The 23,174-nt window shown below is 33.3% G+C and overlaps 2 protein-coding genes across 3 annotated transcripts; one reads left to right on the top strand and one right to left on the bottom strand.

Moving 5' to 3' along the window:
• Positions 1-1,629: 1,629 nt before the first annotated feature.
• On the top strand, positions 1,630-16,921 carry Kaz (E3 ubiquitin-protein transferase Katazuke). The gene is made up of 7 exons (XM_074175607.1): positions 1,630-1,943; positions 2,468-2,654; positions 8,165-8,401; positions 9,764-10,039; positions 12,629-12,779; positions 15,128-15,323; positions 16,636-16,921. The coding sequence occupies exons 1-7, from the start codon at positions 1,905-1,907 to the stop codon at positions 16,735-16,737; spliced, it is 1,188 nt and encodes a 395-aa protein (XP_074031708.1). The 5' UTR covers positions 1,630-1,904; the 3' UTR covers positions 16,738-16,921.
• Positions 16,918-22,936, bottom strand: LOC111518087 (uncharacterized). Of its 2 annotated transcripts, XM_023174433.2 has the most exons (4): positions 22,814-22,936; positions 22,416-22,763; positions 18,715-19,541; positions 16,918-17,751 (listed from the first exon to the last, which is right to left on the bottom strand). In XM_023174433.2, exons 2-4 carry the CDS (start codon positions 22,753-22,755, stop codon positions 17,089-17,091), a joined length of 1,830 nt encoding a protein of 609 aa, XP_023030201.1. In that variant the 5' UTR covers positions 22,756-22,763; positions 22,814-22,936; the 3' UTR covers positions 16,918-17,088. The 2 variants fall into 2 exon arrangements, with proteins under 2 accessions (XP_023030201.1, XP_074031707.1); XM_074175606.1 differs by lacking the exon at positions 22,814-22,936 and having other exon boundaries at positions 22,416-22,806.
• Between the last annotated feature and the right edge of the window lie 238 nt (positions 22,937-23,174).

The raw sequence follows: 23,174 nt of genomic DNA, 5'->3' as shown, positions 1-23,174 counted from the left end.
GATTGTTTCTTTTTGATAACCTTCTTCGATAAAGACTATAACTGGATTTCATCAAAATATTAATAATCTATCACTGCGACATTGACTTACTATGAAATATGAAATGACCGCAGTATATTAATTGTGACAACTGACAACAACTATATTTGTCTTTCATAGAAGTATCGAAACCGTAGAAATTTTTCAACAAACAACATTAAATTATGGAACGAAACTAATACCACCGTATTACTTCTATACGGTGACTAGGTGCTATTTTCAGCACAAATTAAACATAAAAACAGGACTCTGCCAACACAGCTGTACCTATTCCTTGTGTTTTGGAAATGAATCGTACCTTCTTCAGGGTTGTAATCGATGTGTTTCTATGAATATAAAATTCCATAGGAGACAAAGTAGTTTGATAATTTAGAAATAGTTCTGTGCATCTGAATGTCATAGTTTCAAATAAAAGTTTTCGAATCAAGAATATATATGAAGTAGGTATGTACATGTAGGTATATGTGTCATATGGAACAAACACAATTAAAGCACATTTTATTTTAAAAGGCTCCTAGATCAACAATCTTAGTTAAGTTTGTGCATCTGTCAACAATTATTATTATGGTCAATTTTTAACTTTACACCGTTGACATTGGATTCTAGTTTGATAAAACATTTTTATCATCAATAATTTTTGTGAAATCAAAATTGTACTGCCACCTCAAAATATAAAGTATTGAATACTGTGAGTTTGTTTTTTTTTTTTTCTAGAATCTAATCCATAATTTCATATGAATAACACAATTTATTGGATGTACATCATGTTTTTTCATTTTTACAATCAATCAGAAGATCAATAAAACCAGAAGAGTGTAAATCAGTAGATATACTGAAAATTTGGTAGATCAGGCTACTACGATTTGAAAATATGGAATTAACCAATAGAATGAGCGGCAGGGAATAGTCACGTTTCGAATGCATTAAAAGTATTACGTCATGCCCTAAACAATGTGTAAAACGAGGACGTGAAATTTTCAGTACTAGGTTCATTTTTGTTATGCAACTAACAGTACAGAAACGCAAATTGACAGTTGCATTCGGTGAAAACCATTTCATTATCTTTCGAGAATTAAATCGTTTAAAGCGCCAATCTGTTGCTTTCATACGCACTCTATTGTTCTAGAAGCTTGTCCAGATGAAGAAAAGCGACGCGACGGCCTTACTTTTCGACAAAGATATCTTTATCGAAATAATTGAAAAATATCCGGAGAGGAACGCAATTGCAGCAGATGAAGTATTCACTTTGATAGATATTTTCTTGGACATACCTAACTGAATAAATTGAACTATTGCCATTTGAATATTTGTGACTGCAGTTTTATTGACAAAAATCAATGGTGTTCTTGAATTTTACTTTCGAATTAGGTATTAGGTATTAGGTACTTTCGCATACTCCGTATTCCACCCCCATAAATATAACATTTTGAGAATGTCTGATAAAAATTGGACACTGATATATGAGCCGCAAATTTATTTCTGGCGTTTACTGATTAGAAAATGAATTTCCGTATCAATTTTTTCGAAAATATTAAAGATAAGAAACGTGTCAGATTGCGCCATCTACTGAAATATTAGCAAACATGATCTTCCCTTTACTCGTAATAAACGTATGTGACGTCGCTGGCCATCTGCCCAAATAAAATTAAAAATATTGAAAATTATCAAAAATTTTTGGAAGTCCGTGTTGCTTTAATTAATTCTTGAATATTTTATGAGTAAGGTATAACCACTTTCTTAATAAATCATTATTTTCATCTGACTTGACGTTGACAAATAAGTTGAAAGAAAAATATTTGACGGAGTTATCACTCAGCTGATTTGGAGGACGTACATTTATTTATGTTTTCATTTTGTGGTTCAAAATGGCAGATGTTAAATCTTTAGAACACCCCACTTTGAAGGTAAGTATGAAAAATTGGAATTAATTTTCTTGGTTATTATTGTCACCAATTATTTAAAGAACAATATTTTTCAATTGAAGATATTTATTGGTGGGTTACTGCCAAATTGCAATGTAGTGGGATTTTGGATAATCCACCTATATTCTTAAATCAATGATGTAGTGTCCTATACATTATTCATAGATTATCACATCAGTTCTATTTGTAATACAGTCTGACATTGAAAACTCTTGAATAAAATGGTTATGAGTAATTTCTGAAGTTGATTAAAGTAATGGATTCTTTGTGACCTATCCAGATAGTAAAGTGAATAATGCTGATAAATACAGAAATACATTCTATGATGTTTATGAGTAGGTATACACCCAGTAAATTCCAAGTCACTTAGTGTCAAAATATATTTTTTGGTACTGTAGTTTTTATCAAATACTTGAAAATAAGTGGTTGAATACTAAAGGTTGAAAAAAATTCAATATGGTGAATACACTTACTTTTACATTGTCAGTTCTCATTTGTATCTCCAGGTTCCTTATGAAATTCTCAATAAGAAATTTAGAACAGCACAAAAAGCACTAGATAGAGAAGTTTCACATGTACAGCAAGCTGCTTCTTTGATAGAAGACACCTTGGACTCCCCAGAAGTTAAAGCCCAAGACATATCTTCGTTGTTGGGCGGTATGGTTGAGAAACTACAGGTTTTGAAGAGGAAGGGTAAGTGGTCCATTGAAAAAAACCTTTGAAAATATTACAGGAACATATCTACTAACTTGTGTAAAATATATCATCCTATGTTTGAGAATATAGTGTATTACAAAATGGTATGAGTATAGTTTGATTGTACATATAATTGACTGCTACTTTTTTATTATAATAGCTAGTTTGATGTGAATGTTTTGGTAAATTTTTTGCTGCTGTGGGGCCGTTGGACCTGTCAATTTTTTCCTACTTACTAGGTAAGCACATACTATTAAAATTTGAATTGTATATATTTTTATAGATATGGTAAGATATCAAACAAGTAGATAAAGCAAATGTCTTCTATTTTCCAAAATATTTACTTTTGGTGAAAACGCAACAAACCCTACCTTTTAGAGTTATTCCTCATAGAGGGGCATATATTTCAACACAATAGTTATATTAACTAAAACACTTTTAGAAAGTTAAAAGCTAAATATTACTTTACCTTCAAATTCATACCTTGAATGTTCTACTCACTCACTAGGCCCTTTAACTTTTATGTGTCGGTAAGTATTGAAAGTACTATACGGATGTCCTCCAAATTTCCGCTCATAGAACTGAAAAAATGTTTATGTTTATCATTCGTGAATTGTATGTTTCATAAAATACCAAAACCATGTTGACCTCCTACATACTAATGAAAAAATCTGTATTTATTGCAACTTTTTGAGTAAACAGTGATTAATTGTAGTTTATTCAACATATGTTTGTGTTTTTTCTGAACATTGGTTCCAATCCAGAATCAATCACTATATTACCTATTTCATGCTTCTATACAGGGGGTAACTAAATGAGTGTAAAACATTTAAGGAGGTGATTCCTCATCGAAAAAAAAGATAGGATCTTTTATATAAAGAAATTTCATTGGAGCATCCCTTGTTAAGATACAGCCCCTTAAAGGGGGTACATAAAATTTGTATAACAATTTTTTTCACAAGCACTGAAAAAGTTACAATATTGAAATTAACCTGACGTTTTGTACTACCAAAAAGACACTTAGCCAGAAATTTATTTGGTTTACCCCATGGTTGTAAGGGGTGGAAAACACAACCCCTAAAATTTATTTCCAATGTAACTTTTTGTCTTATTATTTGTTTACCATTTAAAAGTTTATTTCCGATAGCCTGTTTCATTCTAAACAAAAAATGTCTCTTGGATTTTTTGCCCAAAATAAACCAGTTCGCAGCAAAAAATTATTTTACCAACAACTACAGAGATACATCATCATAAATGCGAAAATACAAAACTAATCTATCTAGTAGGTCGCTATTACCGATAGTGACAATTAAATTGGTATGACGCTGTCATTTTGTGAATTTTCGAAATTGAATTAATACTAATTGTGTTGTTGTTCTGTTCTTAATTTGTTACTTTAATAATTCACTTGTTATTAAAATGGCATACACAAATGAGGAAATGGCTGATATGCATTACGTTTACGGTCTGTCGCAGGGGAATGGGTTAGAAGCTTCTAGAAGATATGCTGAAATGTATCCTCAACGGCAGTATCCTTCACATAGAATCCTTGCTCGACTTCATCAACGATTACAAGAATATGGTTCATTCGACAAAAGAATTCAGGATTGTGGTCGCCATCGAGAAGTACGAACACCACAGCTTGAGGAAGCAGTACTTGATTTGATTGAAGAACAACCTACTACCAGTACTAGAAAGATTGCTTTCCAGCTGAATATTGATCATATGACAGTACTTCGAATTTTAAAGGAACAACTCTTATACCCTTACCATCTGCAACGAGTACAGGCACTGTTACCGCGAGAATTTCCGAACCGTTCTGAATTTTGCAATTGGATGCTGGAAATGATTAGAAGAAATTGTGACTTTCTGAAGACGATAGAATTTACCGACGAATGTAGTTTTTCTCGGTACAAAATTATTAATTTTCATAATTACCACATATGGGCTGATGAAAACCCTCACGCTATTGTCGAAACTAATAATCAAGAACAGTTTTCTCTTAACGTGTGGCTGGAAGTTATTGGGGATGATTTAATTGGGCCTCATTTTCTACCTCCTCGATTAAATGGTGAGGCATACTTTCAATTTTTAAGAGAAGTGCATCCAGTACTGCTGGAGGAAGTTCCTTTGGGCGTCAGAAGGGATATGTTTTTTATGCATGATGGGGCTACTGCCCATTTCAGTCAAGTAGCACGTCAGCATTCAACTGAAACATATGCAAATCAGTGGAGAGGTCGACGAGGACCACAGAACTGGCCAGCTCGATCCCCGGTTCTCAATCCTCTCGATTTTTCTATTTGGGGCCATTTACAGCATTTGGTTTATCGTTCTCCTGTTCGCTATGTAGAGGACTTAAGTAATCAGAGAGACTCCAGGAATATTTGAGCGAATACGAGGCTCAATGCGCCGACGTCTAGATGCATGCGTAATGTCTGAAGGTAGACATATTGAACATTTACTATGATTTCTACATGTTGTGTGTTTTGTTATTAATAAATTAGTTTTGTTTATTACCCTTTAATCGTTTAATGCAGGCACTAACTACAAAATAACAATAAATCCAGTTCGCATTTATGACGATGTATCCCTGTAGTTGTTCGTAAAATAATGTTTTGCTGCGAACTGGTTTATTTTAGGCAAAAACCCAAGAGACATTTTTGGTTTAGAATGAAACAGGCTATTGGAAATAAATTTTTAAATGGTAAACAAGTAATAAGAAAAAAAGTTACATTGGAAATAAATTTAAGGGGTTGCGTTTTCCAACCCTTACAACCATGGGATGAACCAAATAAATTACTGGCTAAGTGTCTTTTTGGTAGTACAAAACGTCAGGTTAATTTCAATATTGTAACTTTTTCAGTGCTTGTGAAAAAAATTGTTATACAAATTTTATGTACAAGGGATGCTCCATTGAATTTTCTTTATATGAAAGATATTCTCTTTTTTTCGATGAGGAATCACCTCCTTAAATGTTTTACACTTATTCAGTTACACCCTGTATAATTTGAATTACAAATTTGATCCTTATCACAAAAAATCAGTGATGAATTTGATTGAAGCTAATGGATTTATTAGCTTTTGTGTATTGTGTTAACAGAAACGAATTTGGTACTCTATACAATCAAAGAAAAAGAATCAAATTAGTAAATTAGTTTCTGTTGTGTTAAAACTGAATTTAAAACACAAATATCTCACTTCATTGCATAATTATGTGCTGAATTTGATTAAAGCTAAAAAAGCATTGTCATTCAACTTTGAAACTATTAATTTTTTTCAAAATTTTTTTTATTTTTATTTATTTATTTATTTATTTATTTATCTACGGGTAACCCCAATTTGTATACACGAATTCAATACATTTTAGGAAGTAACACTAATACTAATCTAACTTTAATTATACTAATAAATTAAAAAGAAATATTTGAGCACTTATTCCTGTGATTTACAGTTGAATATTTTTCAATCTATTTCTAAGAGAACATTCAGGAATATAAAATAAGTCAAGATCAACCTTATTGCCATTAGAAACTATTCTAGAAAGTGGAGAAATTTTACCATAATTACACCTGTGGAAGTCGATTGCAAACATTTGATTGTTCCGTGTCCTTCTAGGAGGTACGTAAAGTTTAATTTCAGAAAGAAGAGTTGAACAATCAATTTTCGAACTGAACAACTTATGGAGGAATATAATATCTGCATGAATTACACGAGTACTGAGTTTTGATATATCTGTTTTGAAACGGATATCTGAGAGTCAGTGATCGATCAGAGGCATGCTCAGTTTAAAGGCAATATATTTCAGGAATTTATTCTGAACTTTCTCTATGTTATAACTGTAAAGTTCATATTTCGGGGACCAAACACAACTGCAGTATTCCAAAATTGATCTTACCAATGAAAAGTACAATGCGTTTATGGAGTTAACATTTGTGAAATCCTTTGTTAATCTGCATATAAAGCCTAACATTTTCATCGCTCTACTAGTGATATGTTCATAATGGAGATGGAAATCCATTTTGGCATCGACTACAATACACATATAGATTTTACAGATTCCAATGGTTTACCTTCAATTGTGTATTCAGTGATGAAGTGATTACTTGATCGAGAGAAAGACATACTCTTGCATTTAGTTGCATTGACATCCATGCAGTTATCAGTACACCAATCTATGAAAGATTCAATATCAATTTGAAGTTTCTAGCAGTCCTCTTTGGATTCAATAGTCCTGAATATTTTAAGATCATCAGCAAACATCAAAATTTCAGAATGATTGATATATTTTTTAATGTCATTAACAAAAAGATTGAACAAATATGGTCCCAGGTGGCTTCCTTGTGGTACTCCCGAGCTAACAGAGATTTCTCGAGATACAAATCCCTTGATTTTCACGAATTGTGTTCTGTCACAAAGGTAACTTGAGATCCAACTTAACAAACTTCCAAAGAAACCAACTGCCGTCAATTTTGCACATAGGATACTGTGGTTGACCGTATCAAATGCTTTGGAAACATCTGTGTATATTACGTCCACTTGCCGTTTGTTTTCCAGAGAATTCAAGATATGCTGAGAATATAATAGCAAATTGGTGTTTGTTGATTTGCCTTGGGAAAACCCATGCTGCTCATCAATGAGTATTTGCTTAAAGGGAAACTTTAAGCTGTCGCATATAATGTGTTCCAGTAGTTTGGGTATTGCACTCAGTATGCTTATAGGTCTGTAATTTTTTATGTTTGCTCTGTCTCCGGACTTGAAAATTGGTGTAATGTAACTAGATTTCCACACAATGGGAAAATCTCCTAAATTAAGAGAAGCCGAAAAAAGTAACAACAGCGGTTTAGCCAATGCAAATCTACAATTTTTCAACAATAATGCTGGTATTCCATCCGGTCCTGGTGCTTTATCTGGATTCAATTGAGATAATTTATTCAAGATAATTTCCAAATTGATTGAGCAACTATTCATTTCTATCGTTTTCTCGTAATCAATGGTTATTTGTATTAGGTTTATAAATTGATTGGAACTGTCGTGCAAATGCATTTGAAATTTCATTACCGTTTTTGAAAATCGAACCGCCATTGTACATTGTGTCAGGCAAGCCATAATTTTTCCGTTTATTGTTCACATAGTTCCAGAAGTGTTTTATATTTGATGGTATGTTATTTTCCACTCTTTTAATATAGTTCTCATTACTAATTCTACTTGCTAGTTTTAACCATATTGTTGTGAAATTTTCGGAATATGACAAGTTTTTGACTAATTTTGTGTTTTTGACACTATTAAAAAAAACCGTTTTGCATAATTTTTCAAAAAGAGCCTAGTAGTCTCCTCTTTCTGCCTTTAAAAGATATCCTAATAACTTCCTATTTTTTGCAGATTGTGGTGTAAGGTTAAAAATGAAGTCAATCAAAAATCCAATCATTGCTTTCTTAGTTATCTTCATACAGAAATTCTTCCATTCCTGAGTGGGATTCTTATATTGTACCTATCTCTGTGTATTACAGCCGAAGAGAGCATTTCCGAAGAACTAGCGGCTTCAAATGTTTGCAAACGCCGTTTGGAGCACTTGAAAGAGCATAATACCTTGACTCCAAGTGGTACATTATCTGTGGCTGCTTTTAATCAATGGAGACGCAAAAGACTAGATAGGATGATGGTGGAGTACTTCCTCAGGAATGGATATTACAATGCTGCAATCACTTTGGCTGATAGATCCGATATCAAGGACCTAACGAATATTGGTACGTTAGCTTTAAATTCAATCTTCAAAACTACTTTTATGGAAAACTTTTATACCATCGTTTTGTCAGAAAATTTCGTTCTTCATAAAATAGTTCTGCATCATTCAAACTCAAAAACGAAAATAAATGTGAAGTTTTCTCCTTCTTCAGGCGTGTCTTTATTGTAAAGGGAAGTAAAGACATGCCTGAAGAAGCCATTGTATGGCGAAACACTTGCACAAATGACAGACGAAAGTAATGCTGCGCTACAATAGTAAAAAAAGCTGAATTATCATCAGTACTGAGGCATTTCTCACATTTGTTGTTAAACTGTATCGAATGAGCTGTTCATTTTTTAAGAGGCAAAGTTATTTTATTTGGAGTAGTATATTTTTAAAATGTTTTTCACATTTTCTTTGTTCACCTCGTAGATGATTGAAAGTAAGTATTGTATTCATCTATGAAATCTATTCAGTGGTTTAGTTTTGAATCAAGGAACATTTTATTTTGAGAATATCTCTGAACAATTTACAAAAACTTCTTTTATCGTTCATCAGAACGTTTTCTGTTTTTCTGAAAACAACATAAAAGTATGGATATCCTTTTTATTAATCACCCGTTCAAGTATTACAAATTAAAAGTCGTTATACGCCAATTGTCACTCTCACCGCAACAAATTATTGATTAATATTTTCACGGTTGTTTCATCAGCTTTCAGGAAACTGTGTTTCATAAAAGTGGTGATTTTAGAACTACTGAAAAATATTTCTGGTCACTTTTGGAACATATCTCAGCAAAGACTTCTCATCAAATAACCAAACGTCACGTCTTGTCAGTTGAAAACATAGGTTATGTGGTATCATAATTTTATGCATTTGAATTTGATGAAAAGTAGTGGATCTGTCAATAGCGTGGACCAAACAGAACAACCTAGCTAAAGTGGGGACCAATCAGGAGTGAGCATTCGCAGGGATACTCTCATCACTATCCCCACTATTAACCCCACCACCATCTAAAATTATAAATGCAAGTGAACTGAAGCTCGCCAGTCAGTCATTGCTGAGACTTTGAGATATAACTTACACCCTTGCAGTCAACTATTCCGTGTTTTTAGGGAGTCAGGAAAAACTAAGGAGTAGAATGAGAAAGAGAGTGCTCTTTCTATCGAATTCAAGATAGTGGTCCAGATGTAGTTACTAGTAATTAGCTGTGGTTTAGTTTAAGCATAGGAAAGAATGCGGATAACCCTACAGTTAAAATGTTACACGTATTAGTGGAATTGCTCTGATACTTATTTCAGGGATTAGAGGAGATATTGGGGTGCTCCTTAAAAATGGCATTTCACAAAATTTTTCAAAATGGTGATATCAATTTCTTTTCTAGATATTTTCCTAACATCCCGTGAAGTGGAAAGGTCATTAGCTCATAGAGAAACGAATAAATGCCTTCTTTGGTGCCACGATAATAAATCTAAGTTGCGCAAACTGAAATCAAATATGGAGTTCAATTTGCGAATACAGGAATTCGTTGAGTTGATTCGAAGTGAGCGAAGAATGGATGCCATCAAGCATGCTCGGAAGCATTTTCCGAGTTTTGAAGAGGAACATCTTGTCACTATTCAGCAAGTTATGGCACTGCTAGCTTTTCCAGTTACCACAGGTATACTTTTGAAAAACAGTAAAATATTTGTAATATAAAATCGTGGGGAAGACTTTTATTGATGATATGACTTTATGAGCATTAATTATTTTTGAAAGACTGAAATTATAGGCTATGCTATTGGCTGTCATTTATTGTCTTTATGAAATATTTAACATACATGAATATTTTGACAATAAGACAAAAAAAAACTGAAATTACACAAAATTCATTGATTTAAAGTAAAAATAAAGTATAACTATCCTTTGGATTGCTTGAAGTGCAGTAAACCTCAATGAGGTCTTAATTTACAATGTTCTTCGAATTATTTTGAGGAAACTGTTTCTTGATTTTAATATATGAGCTCTGCAAAATAATAAAATGAGGAAATTTAAATGAGCCCAAATAATAAAAATAAATAGATTTCTTTAATGACTAGTACATTATTACATTACATACATAAATGCCTCTCTTGTAGGCATTTATGTATGTATGTAATATTTTCAAAAATTTGTAAATTCTCGTTTTATTATTGGGCTGAATCCTTTAATTCAAGTATTTCTGTTTTATATTATTATGAAAATAACGACGTTGTAATGTATCATTTTATTACGGATGTCACTCTTAACTAAACTGTTCCTATATACAGGGCTATTCAAATTCGTTTCTGTACATGGGGATCTCGTAAATGATAAGTGATAGAGTGTCGGTTAAATTGTGGCAAAGTTGCGTATTTCAGAGACCTATTCAATTATGTAAAGAAATCGAATATAGCTCTTTTGGTTCTGGAGATATACAGGAAAAACCAAAAAATCCCAAATTATTTTTTTGCCTATATTTTCTTTATTCGCAAACATATTGAAAATCTGTCCACATTTTGCTATTGGCCTTGATGTGGGCTCTCAGATCCATGAATCTTTTATACAGGGTGTCATCTGACTTGGGCCACCTTATATTTGAATTTTTAAATACGGACCTGTATTTTTTGTTGTAGTTTTTGGATCGTAGACGTTCACTTCAATTATAATTGTATGAATTATTCCCTTTTAAATTACGGCCCTGGAAATTGGTTGACTGAGTTGAATAAAAACACAATAGCAACTTTCACGTCTCCCTATGCATTGTAAAGTTTGTCAAGAGTTTTTTTTTCATTTTCAGGTACCTATTCATATTTTTTCCATTGCTCTGAGCGTTTTCTACAATGAACTGCGAATAAGAAAACCTTTTATGATTATCTGAAACATATCTACAACAAAAATATATTGTATGTTTTTTGATGAACAGAAAAAAAAATTGTAGCAATAATAACATCCGAAACGAACACTACAATTATAATGAAAAAGAAATGTTCAAATTGGAGACAAATAATGGAACAATAAGATGGTCTGCAAGATCACCAGATCTTACTATTTTGGACTATTTTCTATGGGGGACATTGAAAAATAGGATTTACGCTGGTAGAGAGATAGAAAATGTGGAAGACTCGAGATTGAGGATTTTGAATAATTTCGCAACAATGCAGCAAATAAGTGTATTAAAGGCAATAAGTAATATTAAAAACCGAGTTTAAAAAATTTCTCGAAATGGAAGGACTCCAATTCGAACATTTATTGCGCCAATAATTTTTTTGGGTACCTATATAAATTACTTCATTTCAATTTTCATTACAATTATAGTGTTCATTACGGATGTTATTATTGGTATCATTTCTTTTTCTGCTTATTAAAACACATATAATATATTTTTGATGTAAATATGTTTCAAATAATCATAAAAGGTTTTCTTATTCGAAGTTCATTGTAGAAAATGCTCAAAGCAAGGGAAAAAAATATGAATAGGTTCCTAAAAATGAAAAAAAAAAACTCTCGAAAAACTCTACAATACATAGGGAGACGTGAAAGTTGCTATTTTGTTTTTATTCAACTCAGTCAAACAATTTCCAGGGCCGTAATTTAAAAAGGAATAATTCACCCAATTATAATCAAATAATACGGAAATATCCGGAAATATAAAATATAATTTAATTTCTCAGTAAAAAGTGAACGTCTACGATCCAAAAACTACAACAAAAATACAGGTCCGTATTTAAAAATTCAAAGATGGGGGTGGCCCAAGTCAGATGACACCCTGTATAAAAGATTCATGGATATATTCTGAGAGCCCACATCAAGTGCCAATAGCAAAATGTGGACAGATTTTCAATATGTCTGCGAATAAAGAAGATATAGGCAAAAAAATAATTTGGGATTTTTTGGTTTTTCCTGTTTATCTCCAGAACCAAAAGAGCTATATTCGATTTCTTTACATCATTGAATAGGTCTCTAAAATACACAACTTTGCCACAATTTAACCGACACTCTATCTCTTATCATTTACGAGATCCCCATGTACATAAACGAATTTGAATAGCCCTGTATATTATCAGTGAAAAGGTACAGATAATTTTATTGCCACTTCTCTCATAAATTAGTTTTTTTCTCATGACGGGTTATCTCTCAAATCATAATCATTTTGGAAATAAGGATTCTTTCGGCTATATTAGTTGCTTGTAATATAATTTTGATAAAATTTTTATAGGAGGTCCCATATTTTACTTTATTATGTTTTCAGATCTAGCTCCATACAAAGCTTTGTTTGATGTCAAAAGATGGGACACACTTATTGAACAATTTCGCCAAGAAAATTACAGACTCTTCCAACTTGCTACACAGTCTGTTTTCACTGTTGCTCTGCAAGCTGGCTTGTCGGCACTCAAGACGCCATATCCTTTACAAAAGACACCGATTGTTTCAGAATTTCTCCCAACAATTTTATATGAATGTGTAAATTGTGCAAGTAGTAAGTTCATTTCAACTTATGTTGGGGGAAAAAACTTTCATGGCCTTTCAATTTACGCGTCAATAATTTTCAGAAGTTTTGTCCGTTTTTATGAGTCTACTTTAAACTGTAATATCTCAGTGAATACTTATTCAATTTAATTGAAATTAGAGTCATTTGAATAAGCGCACTTTTGTCAACGTAATACGAGTCGGATAATTCCGCCAACATAAAATTTTGTGCTCGAGATTCTATGAAGTCCGTTTTTGTCTGGTCATGATTGGCGAAGGATCTACCGCTGAGAAAGTTATCGAAGTGCTTGAAAAGATGGTAGTCGGTTGGCGGGAAGTCTGTGGATTATGGTGAGTGAGGCAGAACTTGGACGCTCAATTCGTTCGGACGGTGTTTTGTGAAACGTGCGGACGGGTGTTGTCGTGTAGCATGATCGGACCTCCTCTGTTGACCAGTGCCGGTTGCTGCTGCTGACGCAATTTTCGGTACATTTTGTCGATTTCCTCTCAATAGAACTCTGTTGTGATGATTTGACTTTGTTACAGAAAGTTATAGTGAATTAAACCAGTCAGTGATCACCATACAGTAACCATGGTCTTGTTTTGGTGGATTTTCACCTTTGGGAAGTTCCTTAATGGCCTATTGTTGGAGGATCGACTTTTTATCACACGTGACGATACGATCTAAAAAAGGATTGTTTTGGTCGCGCATAAGCAAAGAACAGACCTCGAAACGTGACAATTTCTGTTGATCGTTCAAATCGTAGGGCAACCACTTTTTGAGCTTTTTTACCTTTCCAATACATTTTGAACCATCAAAAACCGCATGGGAGCTGACGCCCAGTTCTCAAACCCTCATTCTGAATTAATGTTGGTCGATCTCATCTTCGAGGCTAAAATCTTCAGAACGAAACTTTGCAAACCAAAGTCGAACTGTGCATTTATTGAAGCTGAGGGCAAATTGAGCACATGTGAGCTGAACTGAATGAGACGCACGTGTCATACGCGTAGCGTGGATGATCTGTAATTTGAATGCAGTTTCGAAGTGACAATCATATCGCTATGTCTGACAGAGTTAGAAAATCATTGCTTTTATTGAGTTCGGAATCGGAATCCGACTGATGCGGACACGAACTTTTGCTTTATTGTTTGCTAGTTAATAAAGTAAAATCACCCAACAACGATTTTTTCTTGGAAAGGAAAAAATGTGGACAATTTATGATAACAAAGAAGATGAGTGATGCTGATTTTAGTAATCAATTCCGAATTGAATGAAACCATCTTTCAAATTGAGTTCTTCAGCAAGTTCATTCCATCCTGATTTTGCATTTTGTTTTTATGTAATTCGCATCGCTGGGGTCATACAGCTCTTTGTATGCCCTCACAGCCTCAATTAACTTTTTCTCAACCATAACTTTGAATTTAAAAAATAAACAACAAAGAAACAATGAAAAACCGGAAAACGCAATGTTGTGCAATACAAAACCTTTGGCGACACCCGAAAGAATTGGCATGAAAAACTATGTCTCAACCACTGTGCCACGTGTCACGCTAGTGGCGCCATCTCGTGTCCGGTGGCGCCAACTTGCGCTATTCTGTTGGTTTTCATGGGTTACAAAAGATCGCGCTGTGCTGCGTCACCCAACATGCTTCCAATTTGCGCCTAGCCTAACACTATCGTTTCCAAATGCCTGGTTAATTTTTGAGGCTGTGTCGGCAGCGCTTTGGCCCAATTTGATTTCTTAGAGACATCATTTAGTAATGAGCTGAAAAGAGGTACAAAATTAAAATTTGAAAAAAATGAAAAGCATCAATTTATAGAATACAAAATTCTCTATCGACACAGTATAATAAATATTTATTGAGATATGGAACTATAAAAAAACATGACAATAAAACGGATAAAACTTTTGAAACAACCTAATATATAGAAATGGGAATACTCCTCAGTAAGGAAGATGTAGGTTTTCTTTGTATCTCAAGGCTATGTATGTAGATGACTCGAACAATTTCCATAATATTTTTTCTTTGGAGATTTACCATTTTTCACATATTGAAAATGAAGTAGAATGCCAAAAAAGGGTTCCTGAATAATAAGTATGAATCATTCTAAAAAATACTTATATATGTTAACAACAAAATAATTCAACGGTTTTAGAATGTTTTTCCTACCTGGGTAACTTTTAAACAGTTCAAGCTGTAGGGTTGAGTTTTACCTATTTTATTAAATATAGTGAAATATTTATTGCTGCTTTGTAATATTATCCTTAACACCTAGTACTCAGTGTTATTCTGAAAGCTGCGAGAACAGGAATCCAACCTGCCCAGTTTGTCAGCCATATTTGAACGAGCTAGCCGAACATTTACCATTTGCTCACTGTTCGCAGTCTCGCCTTTATTGCCATATCAGCGGATTGCCTATGAACGAAAACAATCAACCAATGATGCTACCCAATGGCCATATCTACGGAGAACAGGTGGGGAAGATATAATTTTTCTTCGATAATGATATAACCATTCATTTCGATTAATAGCAAGGGTAATATTTTCGTAGGAGTGATTAATTTATGGAAAAAAATCTTGATACAGTTTTCAAATCTTCAGGTATTTCAGGATTTTTTACAAATATGCACTGTGATTGAAATAATGAATTTTACATTCAGCTGTTCCACACTATGAAAATATCGAGAGTGGTCAATAATTTGCAATCAGGTTATGTCGTAGTAACTGTTACGTAGCAAGTTTTGTTGAAATTTTAGAATCATTTTGATTCTGGTCACATGACATCAGTTTCAAATTTTAGTGGAACACCTTGTATATTTGATTTAAATATCCATCTTGTTGAGTTGGGGTAAGTAGAAAAAGGAGGAATTGAATTTCTCAAAAAACATAATTCATGAAAAACTCTGAACTGTATTCATCCAACAAAAAAAGTAACCCAAACAAAGATAGTTGCATGATCAAAGCATGATCACGCACATTTGCATCTATCGGGTAAAATAAATGGGCCTCTTTACGCTGGCCTAATAGATTTAACTGCAATCGGCATACATAAACAGTATTTCAAAGTTTACACCTTTTAAGATGTCAAGTACTGATACTGCTGAAGAAACTGACAATTTGTGTCCCTACACGCCACAATAAAAATTTACTATACCCAGCCGCATATTATAAAAAAAAATTGGTCGTTCCTTAATGCGACTCTGTACAAGCAGCCTTGTCTGGGAGATCACATGCACTATGCATGATAATGTTTCGGAGCACTCCGTAGCTTAGATGGACAGAGTATAGTGTTGGAATTATCAACTAGGGTCCTGCTATTGAATGAACGAGAAACATCTGTGAAACTAACCTCTTTGTGGTATCTTGCATAAATGTCTGTCGGATATAATTTAATACCCAGCGTCGTATTAGCCGGGAAAGTAGTTGTTTTCCGGCAGACATTAACCATTTTAAATTTCAGATCTATTATTGCTTTTTCAATCAGTGAATGTCTGAAACTTCAACTACAACCAAAATTATTCTCCATCACTTTGTCAAATACAGTGTTTTTATTTAATTGTTGAGAATAGACATATATAAGAAAACCTGAATTATTTCATAGAATTTATTGCCAAAGGTTAACGATGTCAACAGTTTAGTATCAAAAATAAGTGGACCATTTCTAAGCTAACCTCACGGATAATAATAACTAGGCAACTGTGCAAGATGGACATTGAGACGAAATACATTGATGAAAAACAAAAATCAGTAAAGTTCTCAATACTTACTTTTTGTTATTTTCTTCAGGCACTGCAACAGATGGCGCGCGAAAACAATGGACAAATAATTTGCCCAAAGACAAAGGATATATTCCCCTTCAAGAAGGTGGAAAAAGTATTCGTCATGTAAATGTGATATTATCCAACTACCACAAATAGTATTTAGGAAATAGATTATTATTAATTTCGAGATTGTATATAATTTATTCGTTTAATTATGATGCCTTTGCATAGATCCAATAATTTTTCCATATGGAAGATAATTTAATATTTGAATGTGCTATACTTGAATATATTAAAACAAATATAATATACATTGACGCTTTTATTTCATTTTATTCGATAATTAGAACAAGGAAAAAACCAATTTTGAACTTACATACCTAATATTAACACAACTTGAAAAATTAACAATTTTTGAATGTTGAAGAAAACACATAACTTGAAAATAAACGAGAAAAACAACTTTGAACTTACATACCTAGTATGTAAGCGAATAGTTAGAAATGGATCTCTGTAACAAATTTATGTTCAAATTCTCTTCATTCTGCAAATCCATAGTGTCCAGTATATCCGAAATATTATCACACTCGACCAAGCTATTCTCCTTAGACGACAAAATTCTTCTGACCGTTTTAGGTTTCTTTTTTAATAATCCATTCTCATTTTTCTTGGTCATTCGTCTCAATTGAGATTGTTTTTTGTTCATGTTCAAATTCTCTTCATTCTGCAAATCCATAGTGTCCAGTATATCCGAAATATTATCACACTCGACCAAGCTATTCTCCTTGGACGACAACATTCTTCTGACCGTTTTAGGTTTCTTTTTTATTGATCCATTCTCATTCTTCTTGGTCATTCGTCTCGATTGAGATTGTTTTTTGTTTACTACCGTCTTCGTAGAAGAAGATAGTTTAGGATATCTCTGAATGAAACTATATTTTCTCAACCTCTCTATTAGAGGTAATTCTGTGGCTTCGACAGCTTGTTTGAAACTCTCTTCGATTCTAGACTTATGTTTGTCAAATTTTGGTGTTTGAAACTCCGAATTGTTCATGTTGATTTTGAAGGGTTTTATACAAGACGGGCGGAGCCAGGCTCTAGTGACTTCAGTGGTATCGAAAAAAGTGACGTGGTACCAAGTCTGAAGAAAAAAGAATTGGTGTTTTTGAGCTAAATCCCAAATATGTTGCATGAGTACAGGAAAAATTATGGAACTATCTACTGCAATCACATAATCTATTATGCTTATTTAAACAGATTGACTAAAAAAAATATCATTTGGAGATTTGCCAGCTTGATATTGAGCTACAGAACTTGCACACACAATTACCGAGGTCAAAAGATGTAGGAATTGTCCAATCCTTCATAGTCCTTCATTGCACTATGAAGGATTGGTTCCTATATTGTTAGACCATTTTTAATCAAGTATCATTATATTTCTAATTCTATATGAACATAACATCATAAATGTCCCAGAAAATAAATTGCACCCTAATTATTAGTGCCTTAGCTTATCACTTGTATTTGATAAACAAATAAATGAAATAGTGAGCGTATGTTAATCAGAAAATCATTTGAAAAAATAACTGAAAACTTTTTCCTTAGTGAAATCTACAACTTTCACAAAACGAATTTCTCGTTCATTGAAACTATGAATGCAGATGACATAAATTTGTTACTCTTTTTTTTGTTCCATTTGAACATAAAATATTGTTTTAAAAGTTTGTATTTGTTGAGACTAGTACTATTAGTAAAAGTTCGTACTTGGTGACATTAATAACTAACCTTGAACTTTTGTATGGTTATATTGATAACCTCTACGAATATAATGACAAAGAAATAATAGATTTTATATATATGGGTAAAAAACTATTGAGCTTTGAATATATTCGGTTAACAGCCTGTCATGCTGAGAAATTAGCCAGAGGCATGTTCACTTTTAAACATGATTAACTTTTGATCAAGTGCTAAAATCTTTGAATTCAAAATTAAAAGGTTATCACTGTTGAATTTAGTTTCAACAGGTCGTTAAGTTCTGGACCTTGAAAAAACTCTAAAAGGATTTAAGGATATCGAAAAAAACAGCAAACATAAGACCACTCACCGGTAGCAGAATATCCTTCTCCAACCAAAAATAAGTTTCGAAGTCTGGGTCGTCTTCGACCATAGCTGGCCACCAAGGATAGCTACCAATTTTTGCCCAAACAATACTGCCAGCATTATACAACTTCTCAACCAAGTATTCCTCCTCTTCATATACCTCTTCGGGCGAATTACAATTGTTATGCTTTTCGTCCGGGTTCATTGAGCAGTACCACTTGTCGGGTAAATCAAGAGGATCTGTAACGTCAGGCAGGTACCGTGCTTTATCGCAAATATCACATATGGCATAAAGTCCTACGTTTCGGGACTCTTGAATTAATATCATTTTATCGTAAAGTGAAATATTTTCCTGCTTGGTTTTCTTTTCTTTAGAGTTCCTCCCTGTTTTTTCTTTATTGCGATCAGTTTTCGCAAGTGCTCCATCTTCTGGCAGCTTTCTTTTCTTACCGGCCTCATTATTGACCTTCTTGGAGTTTGTGATGTTCTTGTCTTTGGAGATTTTTGAGGAATTGCTCGTCTGTTTGGGAATCTTGATTTTTTCAGGCGAATTTTTGAACGATTTCGCTCTTTTTTTCGCTGGCTTGAAGTTCTTCATGAAATCGAACTTTTCTTCTCCCATGAACTGATCCATACATTTCAAATACGCGTCTTTCACCTCTTTACGATTTAGAACCTCTTGCGAAAGGGATTCACTTGAATCAAGAATCTTCTGTTTACTGGTTCCAGAAGCTTCAGCTTCGTCGGCAGGTAAAGATTTAAACAGATCCTCCAAGGATTTAGATAAGATGCTGTCCGCCTTTGTTGCTGGAGTCGAACAAATCGAATCACCTTTAATTGAAAGAAAAAAAATTTTTCAGGAGCGATCAGTTTTTTTAATAAAACCACTTTATACTTCATCATCATATGTATAGAACGTGGAAAACTTCTGAATGGCAACAAAGTAATTAAATATATCAGCAAAACATTTTTACAAAGATGTGTAGTTCATGCACAGAAGTTACTTTTAGATATAAACTGGAATGAATAGTCTGAAATAACTACTTTCAAGGGAAAGAAAGGTTTTGGCTTTTTACTTCTCCATCTTGATACAAAAAATATGGGAATCTTTCAAAGAAAGGAAGGAAGCAATCAATTAAAAAAAATAACTCTATATAAAGATGTATAGGTCATGCAAAGAAGTAGCTTCAGGCACAAACTGGAAGAAAAAACCCTATTGAAACAGCTATTTTAATAAAAACACTGAATTGCACGAAAGAAAAATACTTTCGAAAAACATACTTTTTTATGAAAGCCTACATACGAAAAACATCCCTTTTATTCCTTTTGTATTCCAATCATTCGTAATGGAATTAAATCAGATATCATTCACAGGATTCCTACACGATATAATTAATGAAAAAAGCAAATTTCACCTACATGGAACACTGTCATCCTCTTTAATTGATTATATTGTGTAGGAATCCTGTGAATGATATCTGATTCAATTCCATTATGAATGTTTGGAATACGAACGGAATAGAAGGAATGTTTTTCATATAATTCAGCGTTCATATAAAAGTAATTGTTTCGAAAGTATTTTTCTTTCGTGCAATTCAATGTTTTTATGAAAATAGCTGTTTCGACAGGGTTTTTTATTGCAGTTTTTGTCTGAAAGCTACTTGTTTGCCTACACATCTTCATATAGAGTTAATTTCTGAAATTGATTGCTTCCTTCCTTTCTTTAGAAGATTCTTACATTTTTTGTATCAAGATTGAGAAGTATAGAGAAAGCCAAAATCTTTCATTCCCAAAAATTAATCTCTCCTAAAAATATATGCTTGCAATTTGAACTACTTTCAAGTTTATGAATATTGAATTACACAGAAATCAATTTTTCCTATCAGTTAGTTCTCCAAACATTCATAATGGAATTGAAACATATCTGTTACAGGAAATCTACAAAATTTAACATACGAATTAACATTCCGAGAATGATCTGTTTCAATGCCATTATGAACGTTTGGAGTACAAATTGAATGAAAAAAATTATTTCCTTTGAATTCAAGTCATAATTTTCGAAGTAGTTATTTTAGATAGATTTGTTTTCCAGTTTGTACCTGAATGATATTCATGTGCATGATCTACACATCTTTGCAAATAATTTCCAATGACGTGTACTTCTTTCTTCCTTCGATGTTTAATAGTGTATGACCAAAAATATATAGTTTCGATACTTTCAACTCAGTCCAATAAATTAACTTCAAGACTTGAGGTTCATTCGATGACCATGCAAAAAATTTATGAACTGAGGATGTCTTGAAGTAATAAATTAGAATGAGTTCAAATTAAGAGGCCTTTTTATTAAAACATTCGGAATTGAACATGACGAAGTTGCCAGAACGAATAATTCAGGAAAAAAGAAAGTATAGATTCATATTCATAGGTCGAGAAGCTTGTAAATTGTTTACTCAAGGAAGTTTATAAGTACAATATGAAATATGAGGCCTGTTCTGGTTCTCTGCCCGGACTGTTCCTAACGGTCAGAAAGCAGTTATCCAACTGAATACTGAACACATCGCATAAACCTTTTCAATCCACAACTGACTCACTGATTTAGGACGATTCGAAACAGTAAAACTGAGAACCAGAACAAACCTATTGATTCGATGAGCGGACCAATCAAGTTGACACCAGATTTCAATATCCAAGGGAAAAATTGCCGCTCAGTAGAAATTCTGGAAGACTTCCTTTCATCTTCATCTTGCCACGAGTCAAAATCAATCCGCCAATGAGGTAAAGCTGTCCAACTCAAAAAATACAATTGGTACAGAATCTGCAGGTATACTGGCTACACAAAATGAATATAATTTAATTTTGCAACTTATTGAATAGTATGTAGATCCCTAGTAAATAAGTGCTACAAAGAGGGTGAAACTTTAGGACAACATTTTAACTGATTGATTAAGAGTTGTAATTTCAATGGAATAAATTCTGTGTAGTCTCATGAAAACTGAGCTTGTGGGCGTAAGGAATGCAACTTCAGGCTATCCATTTCTGCAGGACCAATTAACATTGTGAACAAAAGACTCTTATGTTCCAAGATCATATCACTGAAGTAATAATAGTTTAGAAGAAACTTTTTAGATAAAATAGTAACAATTATAAGAAAAATACATGCCAGAAGATTAATAGCCCCCAAGAGTGTCCTGCATATGCAAAAAAGTGTGCTGTTGCCTGCAAGTTAAGAACGTTAGAAATATTGGGATATATGAAAATTCCAATGAAGAAGTGCGTAGAAAATGTAAGTTAAAATAATGCCAGAGGCACTAATATGGTACGTGCTCGGACAGAAGTTCTGCTTATAAAAAACAAAAAATTCAAAGTAGGCAGGATACAGATACAAGGCTTACAATGAAGAAAGTTCTTCCCGGTATCTCGAAGGTCCTGTTAGCAGTACTGAGTTGGCTCAGAGCTATAAATAAAATACCACTGTCGGGGTATTTTAACACCCTCAGTTACAGGGCATAATTTACATATATGTCTCCAGTAATTTTATATTGAGCTTAATATTTGGGTTCTGACTAGTCCAATAAGATTTTATAAGTATTTTTTTATGCAATTGTGAAATTTTTAATGACCAATAAATTCCACTCTCTTTCATCTCCTAACGATGCTAATTTGGTTAGAAAAATGTGAGAGAAAAGTTGTTTTCATTAGAATTACCTTTGTTCGATTGACTGAAACTTTTAACGAACTTCAAGTAGGCATCTTTCACAGCTGGTTCGTTCATTCGGTACGATAAATCTTCAGATTTGTACTCAGGCTGGGATTCCTCAAAAGATAGGGACTCGCTCAAACATTTTTTCGAAGAATTACTTCCCAGCTCGACATTGTTGTCCTTAAATGAGGCTTTGGATGATGCATTACTGGAATGTCGCCTGGGTTTTTCAGTATCTTCGCCCAGAATTTTCTCGATATTTTTGTGCGTTAGTACTGGTTGCTTAAACGCTTTAGCGGGTCTTTTCGTGGGTTTCGCAAAAGTTTTCTTCGAAAGCAGTGGCATTTTAAAATCTGAAACAACAAAAAATCAGATATCGAATTAACATTCGGTAACTTCATACATATTCGAAGATTTACAACTATATAGGCACACTTCTCTTTTTCAGGAATTCATTTATTTTGAATTTGTACGTTCTTGATCGAAAATCATGCGCGTGCGCTCGCGGCATTCATTTTGTTATTATTTGACACGTCGAGAGGTTAGCTCAGTTTGGATTTTCGTCATCATCGGTGCTTCATGTTTTCCATGAGTTCTAGTTCGTTTTTCTTGCTTGTTACTTGGGATCGTGTTTGTGATTTTTTCTGAGTGTTTGTCAAAGATCTATTCAACGGACGTGTTTGAAAAATGAAGATTCAGCATTGTATCAAAATCGGTCATCCTTTCGATATTATATATCATATATCCAAGGAGGACCTGCATGG

Source organism: Leptinotarsa decemlineata, unplaced genomic scaffold (genome assembly GCF_025532065.1).
Source record: "Leptinotarsa decemlineata unplaced genomic scaffold, Ldec_3_MD MMD2_tig00001064_RagTag_RagTag, whole genome shotgun sequence".
Lineage (NCBI taxonomy): Eukaryota > Metazoa > Arthropoda > Insecta > Coleoptera > Chrysomelidae > Leptinotarsa > Leptinotarsa decemlineata.
Note: the sequence above shows the minus strand (reverse complement) of the source record. Positions and strands in the feature narration are given on the sequence as shown.